At 40.4% G+C, this 13,826-nt stretch overlaps 1 protein-coding gene across 1 annotated transcript in view; it reads left to right on the top strand.

Moving 5' to 3' along the window:
• The window catches only part of PAPPA2 (pappalysin 2), a 313,770-nt gene that overhangs the window by 135,392 nt on the left and 164,552 nt on the right, over window positions 1-13,826 (top strand). Inside the window, exon 5 of the mRNA XM_022556566.2 lies at window positions 12,166-12,459. Within this exon, the coding sequence (XP_022412274.1) occupies window positions 12,166-12,459 (294 nt within the window). The remainder of the gene's footprint in view (window positions 1-12,165; window positions 12,460-13,826) is intronic.

The raw sequence follows: 13,826 nt of genomic DNA, 5'->3' as shown, positions 1-13,826 counted from the left end.
AAGCAAAAGCTAAGAGAATTCAGTACCACCAAACCAGCTTTACAACAAATGCTAAAGGAACTTCTCTATGCAGGAAACACAAGAGAAGGAAAAGACCTACAATAACAAGCCCAAAACAGTTAAGAAAATGGTAATAGGAACATACATAAAGGATAACTACCTTAAATGTAAATGGATTAAATGCTCCAACCAAGAGACATAGACTGGCTGAATGGATACAAAAGCACAACCTGTATATATGCTGTCTACAAGAGACCCACTTCAGACCTAGGGACACATACAGACTGAAAGTGAGGGGATGGAAAAAGATATTCCATGCAAATGGAAATCAAAAGAAAGATGGAGTGCCAATTCTAACATCAAAAAATAGACTTTAAAATAAAGACTATTCCAAGAGAGAAAGAAGGACACTACATAATGATCAATCTTGGATTGATCAAGGGATCAATCCAAGAAGAAGATATAATGATTATAAATATTTATGCACCCAACATAGGAGCACTCAATACATAAGGCAAATGCTAACAGCCATAAAAGGGGAGATCGACAGTAAAACAATCATAGTGGGGGACTTTAACACTCCACTTTCATCAATGGACAGATCATCCAAAATGAAAATAAACAAGGAAACACAAGCTTTAAATGACACCTTAAACAAGATGGACTTAATTGATATTTATAGGACATTCCATCCAAAAACAACAGAATACACTTTCTTCTCAAGTGCTTATGGAACATTCTCCGGGATAGATCATATCTTGGGTCACAAATCAAGCCTTGGTAAATTTAAGAAAATTGAAATCATATCAAGTATCTTTTCCGACCACAACACTATGAGACTAGATATCGATTACAGAAAAAATCTGTAAAAAATACAAATACATAGAGGCTAAGCAACACACTACTAAATAACAAAGAGATCACTGAAGAAATCAAAGAGGAAATCAAAAAATACCTAGAAACAAATGACAATGAAAAAACGACAACGCAAAACCTATGCAATGCAGCAAAAGCATTTCTAAGAGGGGAGTTTAGAGCAATACAGTCCTACTTCAAGAAACAAGAAAAATCTCAGATAAACAACCTAACCTTACAGCTAAAGCAATTAGAAAAAGAAGAACAAAAAGAACCACAAATATTGCAGAAGAAAAGAAATCATAAAGATCAGATCAGAAATAAATGAAAAAGAAATGAAGGAAACGATAGCAAAGATCAATAAAACTAAAAGCTGGCTCTTTGAGAAGGTAAACCAAATTGATAAACCATTAGCCAGACCCATCAAGAAAAAAAAAGGGAGAAGACTCAAATCAATAGAATTAGAAAAGATAAAGGAGAAGTAACAGCTGACCCTGCAGAAATACAAAGAATCATGAGGGATTACTACAGGCAACTATATGCCAATAAAATGGACAACCTGGAAGAAATAGGCAAGTTCTTAGAAAAGCACAACCTTCCGAGACTGAAGCAGGAAGAAATAGAAAATATAAACAGACCAATCACAAGCACTTAAATTGAGACAGTGATTAAAAATCTTCCAACAAACAAAAGCCCAGGACCAGATATATTGACAGGTGAATTCTATCAAACATTTAGAGAAGAGCTAACACCTATCCTTCTCACACTGTTCCAAACTATAGCAGAGGGAGGAACATTCGCAAACTCATTCTATGAGGCCACCATCAACCTGATACCAAAACCAGACAAAGCTGTCACAAAGAAATAAAACTACAGGCCAATATCACTGATGAACATAGATGCAAAAATCCTCAACAAAATACTAGCAAACAGAATCCAACAACACATTAAAAGGATCATACACCATGATCAAATGCAGTTTATCCCAGGAATGCAAGGACTCTTCAATATACGCAAATCAATCAATGTGATAAACCATATTAACAAATTGAAGGATAAAACCATATGATCACCTCAATAGATGCAGAAAAAGCTTTTGACAAAATTCAACACCCATTTATGATAAAATGCCTCCAGAAAGTAGGCATAGAGGGAACTTACCTCAACATAATAAAGGCCATTTATGACAATCCCACAGCCAACATCATTCTCAATGGTGAAAAACTGAAACCATTTCCACTAAGATCAGGAGCAAGGCAAGGTGGCCCTCTCTCACCACTATTATTCAACACAGTTTTGGAAGCTTTAGCCACAGCAATCAGAGAAGAAAAAGAAATAACATGAATCCAAATCGGAAAAGAAGAAATACAACTGTCACTGTTTGCAGATGACACAATACTATACATAGAGAATCCTAAAGATGCTACCAGAAAACTACTAGAGCTAATCAATGCATTGGGGAAAGTTGCAGGATACAAAATTAATGCACAGAAATGTCTTGCATTCATATACACTAATGATGAAAAATCTGAAAGAGAAATTAAGGAAACACTCCCATTTACCATTGCAACAAAAAGAATAAAATACCTAGGAATAAACCTAACTAAGGAGACAAAATACCTGTATGCAGAAAACTATAAGACACTGATGCAAGAAAGTAAAGATGATACAAACAGATGGAGAGATATACCGTGTTCTGGGATTGGAAGAATCAACATTGTGAAAATGACTATAATACCCAAAGCAATCTACAGATTCAGCTCAATCCCTTTCAATCTACCAATGGCATTTTTCATAGAACAAGAACAAAAAATTTCACAATTTGTATGGAAACACATAAGACCCCGAATAGCCAAAGCAATCTTGAGAAAGAAAAACACAGCTGGAGGAATCAGGCTCTCTGACGTCAGACTATACTACAAAGCTACACTAATCAAGACAGTATGGTACTGGCACAAAAACAGAAATACAGATCAATGGAACAGGACAGAAAGCCCAGAGATAAATCCAAGCACATATGCTCACCTTATCTTTGATAAAGGAGGCAAGAATATACAATGGAGAAAAGACAGCCTCTTCAATAAGTGGTGCTGGGAAAACTGGACAGCTACATGTAAAAGAATGAAATTAGAACACTCCCTAATACCATACACAAAAATAAACTCAAATTGGATTAAAGACCTAAATGTAAGGCCAGAGACTATAAAACTCTTAGAGGAAAATATATGCAGAACACTCTATGATTTAAATCACAGCAAGATCCTTTTAGGCCCACCTCCTAGAGAAATGGAAATAAAAACAAAAATCAACAAATGGGACCTAATGAAACTTAAAAGCTTTTGCACAGCAAAGGAAACCATAAACAAGATGAAAAGACATCCCTCAGAATGGGATAAAATATTTGCCCAAAAATGGGCAGAAGACCTAAGTAGACATTTCTCCAAAGAAGATATACAGATTGCCAACAAACACATGAAAGGATGCTCAGCATTACTAATCATTAGAGAAATGCAGATGAAAACTACCAAGAGGTATCACCTCACACCAGTCAGAATGACCATCATCAAAAGATCTACAAACTATAAATGCTGGAGAGGGTGTGGAGAAAAGGGAACCCTCCTGCACTGTTGGTGGGGATGTAAATTGATACAGCCACTATGGAGAACAGTATGGAGGTTCCTTAAAAAGCTAAATATAGAACTACCATATGACCCAGCAATCCCACTACTGGGCATATACCCAGAGAAAACCATAATTCAAATAGAGTCATGTTCCACAATGTTCATTGCAGCTCTATTTACAATAGCCAGAACATGGAAGCAACCTAAGTGTCCACTGACAGATGAATGGATAAAGAAGGTGTGGTACATATATACAATGGAATTTTACCCAGCCATAAAAAGAAACGAAATTGAGTTATTTGTAGTGAGGTGGATGGACCTTGAGTCTGTCATACAGAGTGAAGTAAGTCAGAAAGAGAAAAACAAATACCGTATGCTAACACATATATATGGAATCTAAGAAAAAAAAAAGAAAAAGGTTCTGAAGAACCTAGGGGCAGGACAGGAATAAAGATGCAGATGCAGAGAATGGACTTGAGGACACGAGCAGGGGGAAGTGTAAGCTGGGATGAAGTGAGAGAGTGGCATGGACATATATACTCTACCAAATGTGAAATATATAGCTTGTGGGAAGCAGCCGCATAGCACAGGGAGATCAGCTCCGTGTCTTGTGACCACCTAGAGGGGTGAGATAGGGAGGGTGGGAGGGAGACACAAGAGGGAGGAGATATGGGGATATATGTATACGTATAGCTGGTTCACTTTGTTATACAGCAGAAACTAGCACAGCAATGTAAAGCAATTATACTCCGATAAAGATGTTAAAAAAAAAAAAAAGCAAGACTGGAGTGCTTGCCAGTTGTGGGTAGGAGTGGCTGAAAGAGTTTAAAAGGAGATAAAAAATGACATCAGACTTTGCAAAGCCTTTACCCTCTACACATTCTTCTCTTTGTTCAGTCTTGTCCAGAACTAGGACTTCTTTCTAATGAGACCACAGGCTGTAAAACTAAGAAGCCAATATAAGATTTGGAGATGAATGGTTCCTGGGCTGGTTCTGTTAAAAGTTTGCTTCATTTTCTAAGCACTTGTGATTTTTTTTTAACCTTTTCCATTTCTTTCTTTCCCTTTGTCTGTCAGCCCACCTCTGCCACTTTCCTCCCTTGCCCTGCTCCAAAGTGCTCCTTCCTTGGACCCCCACACATTTTGATAGCTTTGTCACTTCCTTGCAGAGTGTGATTGGGGGAGTGTGTCTCAGCCAGTAACTGGAAGTAATTATGGAGGCACCTGCAGACCAGCTCTGAACCTCCTTGTTTTATGGGCGTATAACATTCAGCCCTAAAAGTTTTACAGAACTCTTTTAAAGTCATTTCAACTCATGTCCTTTCCTCAAGCTGCCTGAGTTTCCTTTTTGTTTTGTTTTGTTTTTAATAGAAGTGACTTTGGGATTCATTCTCTTTGCCACGTGCTACTCTGGCGGTCTTGTGCTTAAGCTGGGAAAAGCCAGTTGGAACTTGGATACAGCATCACTTTGGGAGCTTGGCTGTCTGCTACTGAGATTTAATCTTTTAATCAGCAACTTCTCTCTTTTCTTCCCCTGCACCATCCTCTGGACCACACAACAACCCTGTCTTAGTGTTTTAGTTCGTCTCTCATAATCAAGGCTGAAAGTTCTCCTAAGAAGGTATTTGTGCTCCCCGCCAGTCCATTAAGCAACAGCTGCACCACACATGGCCACCAGTTGCTAAATCCAGAAAGCCCCATTCATATTATGTTCTATGTACAAGTAAGTGGTACTGGCATGTAGTGAGTTCACGTTCCAGTACAACATTCAGGTATGCAAGAAATGTAACTTTTATTTATTCTTCTATAATGAACTTTATACTTGTTTTGAGCCCCGCTGTTGCTGGGTAGTAGAGATTTATTCTTAGTCAATTGAGTTTCTTTTGCCTGGGTCTGTATCTAACTGCAGAGCTGACTTATAAATGCCAAGGCCATAGATGGAAGGATCCATTTTGTCCTTAGTCATTAGGTGATGCTGGTAACCTAAGATGACCCTTGTTCCTATCACAGGGTCCTTCACCTTCAGGAATTCTCTGGAAGGCTCTCTATCACCCTGCCCTCTTAGCCTCACTGGTCAGCATTATTCTTTAGAACTAGGCTCCTTACTCAGGAATCCATCACTGGAATGAGGAAAAAACCCCTGTTGTCAGATCACATGCACCTATTTTGAATCTTTATCCCTTTACTGGGATCTAAAAAGATGGATTACAATCCATTTTATCTGGACCAACCACCATCTATACATTCCCATTATTTCCTTTTTATCTCTTTTCCTCCAGCTTAGGAGAATCTTTTCTAGGCTAAAATGTGGTGGTAGTGTTGGTAATGTCAGGCAAGGATTACTTTCCTCCATTTTATCCATCATGCTGGCTAAACCATGGAGTCCTCTCAGGGAATGGTATAGGTTTTGGAAATCTCACATCCAGAAAAGGACTTCTTTCCTTGCTTTTCACTCTGTAATGTAAGGTAATGAATGAATGCAGGTAATGAACATATGCAAGAGAGTCTGGCAGTAGGGTAAGGGGGAGGGAGGCAAGGAACCACTTGGGTGAAATGTTAGTATTTCCAAAATGTTGCCCCTCAATTCACACTATTACTTCAAAATTTCTCCTGATTGGTGCTCTTGGTCTGGTGGTCAGTCCCTAGGAAGCCTTGTAGGACAGGCGTTGGGGAGGTGAATGAGAGTAGAGAGAGTAGTGAAGACTGAAGGGCCAAGGTATGGTTGAAACATATATCGACATGTCTTTCTACTTCCTGTTTCAAAATGGCAGGTGAGAGCAGAGAACACGAAGGAAGGAATTCTACTGTAGGAAAGGGAATCCCATCCCTCCCATCCTATCACCACATTTATCCCTCAATTATGTTTTAATTTTATCCTTCCAGATGAGAAAAGACAAAAATGAACAGTGTTTTTTGTTTTGTTTTGTTTTTTGCGGTACGCGGGCCTCTCACTGCTGTGGCCTCTCCCGTTGCGGAGCACAGGCTCCGGACGCGCAGGCTCAGCGACCATGGCTCACGGGCGCAGCCGCTCCGCAGCATGTGGGATCTTCCCGGACCGGGGCACGAACCTGTGTCCCCCTGCATCGGCAGGCAGACTCTCAACCGCTGCGCCACCAGGGAAGCCCTGAACAGTGGTTTTGAGTGTAGGAAATGATAATTATAGTCTCTAAAACTAGAGAAGTAGGAAGGAAAAGGTCATTGACACTACTTAAAAAGGGGTCCTTGAACCTACCAGCAAGGTCTATGAAGAATTAAGCCTACTGTCCCAATCCCTTAAGATTTCCTTTCCTCTCACAGTCACTAATTTCAGGCTACTGCAAATAATTTTTGAATGCCAGTATGCTGTCTATGAAGAGAATGGGCACTTGTCTATCTGCAACTCTATCCAATTCATTTCTGTCTTCTGGGTGTCCCTGGCTCTTAAGATCAGAATAACATGGAAATAAAGTGTGAGCAGCTTAGAGGCAAATCAGAGCTCCTTATGTGAGGGTATTTGTCTACCTTGCCTGATGATGTCTGGTATCACTCTGTGAGGTCTGCCCAGTTTGTGGTCAGACCCTAGCTTTCATTTTCTTGGTGAATGAAGATGGTGAGGTGGGAGCCAGTGAGGGGTGGGAGCAAATGAGTGTGTGTGACCAGGCTGCATTAGGTAATTATAATAATATTGACAAATAGTCTAATACACATTTTGAATTACATTGTTCTGAAAAATAAGCTAAATGCTTATTTATCTGCATCACTGTCAATACTTCAATTTTTATAACAACCCTTTGAGGTAGGAACTCTTGTTATTTCCATTGAACAGATCGGGAAATAGCCTTAGCACTTTTAAAGAATGTCCCCCTAAATAAATATCAATACATTTCCAGTGAGAGTCCACAGCCAAAGAAGGAGCCCTGGTCACTCCAAAGGCCACTTAGTGTGAGAGAGGCTTCTGTGCAATGGTGTAAGGACCCGCTTGTAACCTCTCGGAGTGTGACCCATGTTGTCGGTAACGAAAATGGAGGAAAGTGTGGGGCATAAGTACCCACTTCAGAAGATGATGCTGGTTTGCTTGAATATTAAAAATAGTCCTGGAAGGTAGGATTTTGTACTACCTTTTCCTGATTTCTATTAAGTTCCTCCTGGAAAAGAATTGCTCATTCCCCTGTGAGGGTAGGTTGAACCCAAGGGACAGAGAGGACAGGAAGGAGTTGCCACTCTTGGGACTTGGTTTTTACTTATTATATATCATGTCTTCTTCCTTCTTTTTTTAAAATTGAAATATGATTTACAATGTTGTGTTAATTTCAGGTGTACAGCAAAGTGATATATATATATATATATATGTATATACTTTTTCAGATTCTTTTGCATTATAGGTTATTACAAGATACTGAATATAGTCCCCTGTGCTATACAGTAGGTCCCTATTGTTTACCTATTTTATACATAGTAGTGCGTATACATTAAGCCCATACTCCTAATTTATCCCTCCCCCACCTTTACCCTTTGGTAACCATAAGTTTGTTTTCTATATCTGTGAGTCTATTTCTGTTTTGTAAATAAGTTCATTTGTATAATTTTCTTAGATTCCACATGTAAGTGATATCATATGATACTTGTCTTTCTCTGTCTGACTTACTTCACTTAGTATGATAATCTCTAGGTTCATCCATGTTGCTGTAGACGGTATTATGTCATTCTTTTTTATGGCTGAGCAATATTCCATTGTGCATATGTACCACATCTTCTTTATCCATTCATCTGTCGGTGGACATTTAGGGTGCTTCCATGTTTTGGCTATTGTAAAGAGTGCTGCTATGAACATTGGAGTGCATATATCTTTTCGAATTAGAGTTTTTATCTTTTTCTGGATACATGCCCAGGAGAGAGATTGCAGGATCATATGGTAGCTCTATTTTTAGCTTTTTAAGGAACCTCCATGCTGTTCTCCATAGTGGCTGTACCAATTTACATTTCCACCAACAGTGTAGGATGCTTCCCTTTTCTCCACACCTTCTTCTTTTTCCTTCTTAATGAAAAGTTTTCACCTTCCTCTTTTTAAATTTTGACCAACATTCCTCTTTAGATTTTGAGTCTTATGCCTCACTCAGACTTTGGCATGAGCGTGTGGGGGGTGTGTGTGTGTGTGTGTGTTATTTTCATCAAAATGTGAAAGAACTTTTATAAAGTAAACCATGAAACAAGTTAATGTCTTTCTTCCCCGTATGGGCGTATCAGTGTGTGTGTCTCTGAGTGATTAAAGCCCACTCCCCTAATAACTTAACCAGTTTGTTTTAGCTGCAATAAAGAGGGATTGAGAACAGTGTGGGACGCCCATGCTCAGGAGAGAGGAAGGAGAGTACACACTTGCGGGAAGGGTGTGAGGATGAACAGGCAGTAAGTGGATCACTTGACCATCTGTAACAGATAGAGAGTAGATGCCTGCGGCTGCTCATTCCCAGCCTTTCCCCTTCTCAGGCTACTGAGAGATGGGAGTCTGGGAACACAACTCACTAAGCCGAGGTGGTGACGGTCCATAACACAAATTTCTCCACGTGGTTTTTATGATTGTCTCACTCAGTCCTGCATGCTAGCTCTCAGAGGCACAGGAAGAGAATAGGAAGGACTCTTAGCCATAAGCCTGTGTAGCCCCCTCACTTTACAGAAGAGACCCTGGGAAAGGTTAAAGAGCAGGGCCAGTGTCACACAGCTAGTCAGGGCCAGGACCACATTTCAAAGTCCTTAAGTTCTAGTCTATAACCTTGGGGTGTACTGGACAGAATTACTGTAAGAGGTCCAGGGTCTTGGCCTTTTTCCTTAACATAGGTTGGCGTACGCAGCACTTACTCCTGAATGAGAGTATGCACTATTCTAATTATATGGTAACTAAGCTCATTACTAGGTGATCCATACAGATGATTTGGGGCTGGAAGTATCATCTCCCTGGAATCAAAAGTATAACTGTCAGTAAATATGTTCAAAGGCTTATGCCTTTCGTTAAAATTTAAGTGCCATGTTGTTAAATCTATATTCTCCTGCTTTGGGGATGTGTGTTAAGGGTGCTGTGGTCGAGAACTCTGGCCAATTGTCCTTGGTATGGAGGAGATTTGCTGGCAGGGCTGAGGATTTGCATGTTTATGCTTTTTCCTCCTCTTATAAACAACCAGGTTTATTGAAAGGAGACTGTGAATATTTTTAGATTTGGAAAAATCTCATTTGGACTTGAGGCAGAGACTTCTAGAGGTTGATAAGAAGCCTACTATTACCATGACCACGCTCATATCCACTTTGAGTGCCCTAAGGCCACACTCCCAGCCTATGTCTTTGACACATGCTACTTTTGCTAGCCCTTCTTCTGGAACCTTATTTCTGTTCAGCTCTAGTTCCTTTCTCTGCTGCTGGAGGAGATCCCAAGAAAACTTGTCTTGGACTTACCATAGGATGAGTAGGTATTTGACATTTGCTCGGGGGCAAGAATATGGATAGAAAATAACTATTGATTGGGAGGCTTTTTGGTCTTTGGTAGTATTTCATGCATTGCGCTCCGAGTAATTCAGTATTCCAGATGTCAAAAAGTATTGTACCCCAAACAGGTTCTGTGTTCAAATAAATTTGGGGCACAAAGGATTAAACAAAATTGCTGCAGGACTTTTCAGAACCTTTAACAAAACAGTTCTCAGGTACAATGTGAATCTTCCAGAGAACGTATGGCATGCTACCTTTCTTTCTTCAAGCATATTTAACCACTGATACTACTTTTTTTTGCAAAGTATCACCCAGGACCAGAGTTTATGAACACAATTTGGGAAAAACTACTCAGCGTAGATACTCAGAACTTATAGGCAAGTTGTAGCCTTTCAAAGTTTGATTCTGGCAAATTGGTATAAGCAATTTGGAGAGAACAAAAACGTGTTCTGTTAGAATCCTCATTGATGTGAAGGTCGATACTGCTGTTGGAGAACTGAGAGCATAATGGTGTATAACTTTGATGATAATTATTACTGAAACTGGATATGTCACCATGAAGTGGAAGGCATCTTGAAAGATGGAAATATTTCGTTTTACCAGGTTTATTCAAATACTGGACACCCTGGATGTTTTTGAAATAGATCTGTTTTCAAACTAATTTTTACCTAATAGGTTGATATAATAATGATGCACAAATGTATAAAATTATACAGAATATATTTTTATAAATGGAAAAAATAATGTTGAATGTTTACTGGAAGTAATAGAAATGATAAACAAGGAAGATGAGGTCTAGCTTTGTTTTAGATATGAAAGTAGACAATATATCTCAGGACAAGTCTAAGCATGGCTTGGTTAATGTCAGCATGTCTGGGCAGACTAGAATAAACTAGAACTTGGATTCAGAAACTGCCCTTTGCAATAAGGTAGTCCCTAATAAGGCAGATTGAGCTGCCCATTACAGAAACCAATGGGTGTGGCACCAGATACCCTGGTGACTGTATCCTGCCCATAAAACCATGTACGTAGTTGTCTATAGGGTATTGTATAGGGTTCAGGAATGGGACATATTGAATGTGATCTGGCAAAAGAAAGGCAGGGCTATTCTTCTGGGGGGCCCGCTATACTCAGCAGACTACTGATACAGGGAGGACTTAGGTAGGAGGAATGAAGCAAGTCTGGGGAACTGGGATTGGATCTGGGACACAAGGGCAGGATCAGCCTGGAAATATAGCTAGGATGACTCTGGACACCAGAGGGTTGGTCCAGAGCTGTTGACATTCCCTGTTCCAGGTACTGGAGGTGAAGATGGGTCTGATCCTGACAATGTTTAGGGGTGGAGAAGGAGAGTCTTCAATGGGGAGAGGAGAGAAGCAGGGATTGGGAACTAGACAGATAGGAGTTGGGACACTCAGAGATCCTTAGCCTTTTCTTTTGTAATATACAGTGATACCACTAGGTCTTTCATCTAAGCCCAGATTGGATGCAATGGATGGAACTCTTCTCTGAAGCACCTCCCTTGGTGTTCTCAGGGAGATTTGGGAGGAATGAGAGTGGAGCAAATTCCTGTAGTGCCCATGACATTCAGAATTTCATGGTAGTTCAGTTGGACTTGTCTTTTGTCGCAATGGTTGTTAGCTCCTTGAGATTAGGGGTCATAAAATCAGAAGCAGCATGTACAGCTGTCATTTACTAAACTGCTTCAATGTGCCAAATGCTTTAAAAAAAAGGAGCGCTCTCATCTCCACTTTACCGACAACAAAACTGAGCTTCTAGAAGGTCAGATAGCTGTTCAAGTCCTCAGAGAATCGCATGTGCTTTCACTTAGACCAATGGCTCTCAACCTGGGAAGTTTTAAAAAATACTGAGGCATGTACCCCATCCTCAACTATTTGGATTCATTTCACTGGGGCTGGCATTTGGACGTCTGTATTTTTCAACAAGTGATTTTAATGCACAGCCAGGGCTGAGAATCCTGGCCCTCTATAATGTCACCTTGTCTGTATTGTTATCCCTGGCATTTAATACAGCACTCACCCAAGACAGAGGTTAAAGACATGTTTGCTGATTGGTTCAGAAGGTATTTGTGGCCAGAGGGAAGACCAGGGACTGAATGCCACTAGAAGTTACAAAGCATCCCCTTAGAGGCTGGAATTGAACATTCAATGTTTATCAGCAGACAGAGGGTGGCTCTTCACTACATGCTTAGAGATGTTTTGCAAACCTTCCATTACAGGTGGTGTTGTCCTCAACCCAGCCTATTATGGCATGCCTGGCCACACCAACATCATGATCCATGAGGTGGGGCATGTCCTGGGACTCTACCATGTCTTCAAAGGGGTCAGTGAAAGAGAATCCTGTGACGACCCCTGCAGGGAGACGGTGCCGTCCATGGATACAGGAGACCTCTGTGCCGACACTGCCCCCACTCCCAAGAGTAAGCTGTGCCAGGACCCAGAGCCTATCAATGACACCTGTGGCTTCACCCACTTCCCAGGGGCTCCATTCAGCAACTACATGAGTTATACAGGTATCACAACAGTCCTGATGTCTTTGTTTTTATTAAGATTACATGGGAGCCTTTTGGGGCCGGGAGGGTGGAGGCATGGGAATTAGAGAGGATTATCAAGCAGTCATTCATGCCAGAGAGTTGAAGTGTATTTGTCATGGCATATTCTTTTTTTTTTTTTTTCATGTCTTTGAAGAACTTAAAGAAATATTGAAATATTAAGGGGTCTCATTGACTAGATTCTCCTCCACTAAAAATTAAAAGATAAGCGTATTTCTATCTCAGTTAAAAAGAGGGAAAAAGCCAAAAGCTCTCTTGAGAGCCCTTTCACCTCTAGAACTTGGTTATATTGCTTCTTTCCCATATTCGTAGGGATTTACTCTGAAGGAGAGTCCAAAGGTGATGGAGAAAGAGGTTTCTGTTTCAAAGTGGCTCTTTGTACTATTTCTGAAGTTGGTCAAGAAGATGGCCCTGGTTAATTTTAAGCTCAGAGTTCCTTTTTCTGTTATGTCATTTTTTAAAGTATCAGATTCTCTTCTTCCAGCACTAGACAAGGGCTGATTCTTAGCTTGCCTACAGAACATGGTGCTGTTTCATTTAAAAAATGGTACTTTCTTGGTCCTGGTTTTGTTGTCTTGGATTATGCTTCTTCTTTGTCCTTTCACACCTCCCTTGTTTCTGTCAAAAAGTAATACTACTTATCATCTCCTGATAATGGACTTAAATTTATCCCTGAAATTAAGGACTGATGTGATTTGATGACTTATTCCAGTGGTGAAGGAAGGAAGTAATTTTTCTATAACATCCAGGGGCTTCTTGGTGATAAGTTCTAGATAACTATCCAAAAAAAAAAAAAGAAAGAAAGAAAAGGTAACAGACAGATGCTGACCATGCTTTTGCAGGGAAGAAAAAGTGCTGAGCTGGTCCTGTCGGTGACCCATCAATATATTCCTATCTAAGTCTCATCTTGGTGCATGATTCAGGTACATCAAATTCATAAGGACCAGCATCCTTGCCTCTCCCAACAAGCACACAGTGGCCCTTGCCAGGGCAGAGAGACCAGACAGTGGGGTGCGGAGGGCAGAGCTATTTAGGTACCACCTTTGAAGTGGACAGAGGAAACATCTAAGAAGCCGAGGGGAGTGTTTCACTGGTGGGCCTTCATGGAAGAAGGCCTGGAAGCTAAGATAACTCCTTTTCTAACCCTATGAAAAGTGTACCTAATAGGAAATTTTACCAGCTCTAAAAGGAAGTTGAGGATCACCATTCCCAGTCCTGCTGCCTGCTTGACTTTTTGGCTTTCTCTCCTCTGGAGCACCTCCATGAATACTCACTAACCTGGGCCAAAGTCATTGGGCATAAAGCAGGTGTCTGCAACTCCACACATG

The sequence above is a fragment of the Delphinapterus leucas genome, chromosome 1 (assembly GCF_059928025.1).
Source record: "Delphinapterus leucas isolate spDelLeu-1000000601 "Yukka" chromosome 1, BTC_Dleu_Yukka2, whole genome shotgun sequence".
NCBI classification, from domain to species: Eukaryota; Metazoa; Chordata; class Mammalia; order Artiodactyla; family Monodontidae; genus Delphinapterus; species Delphinapterus leucas.
Note: the sequence above shows the minus strand (reverse complement) of the source record. Positions and strands in the feature narration are given on the sequence as shown.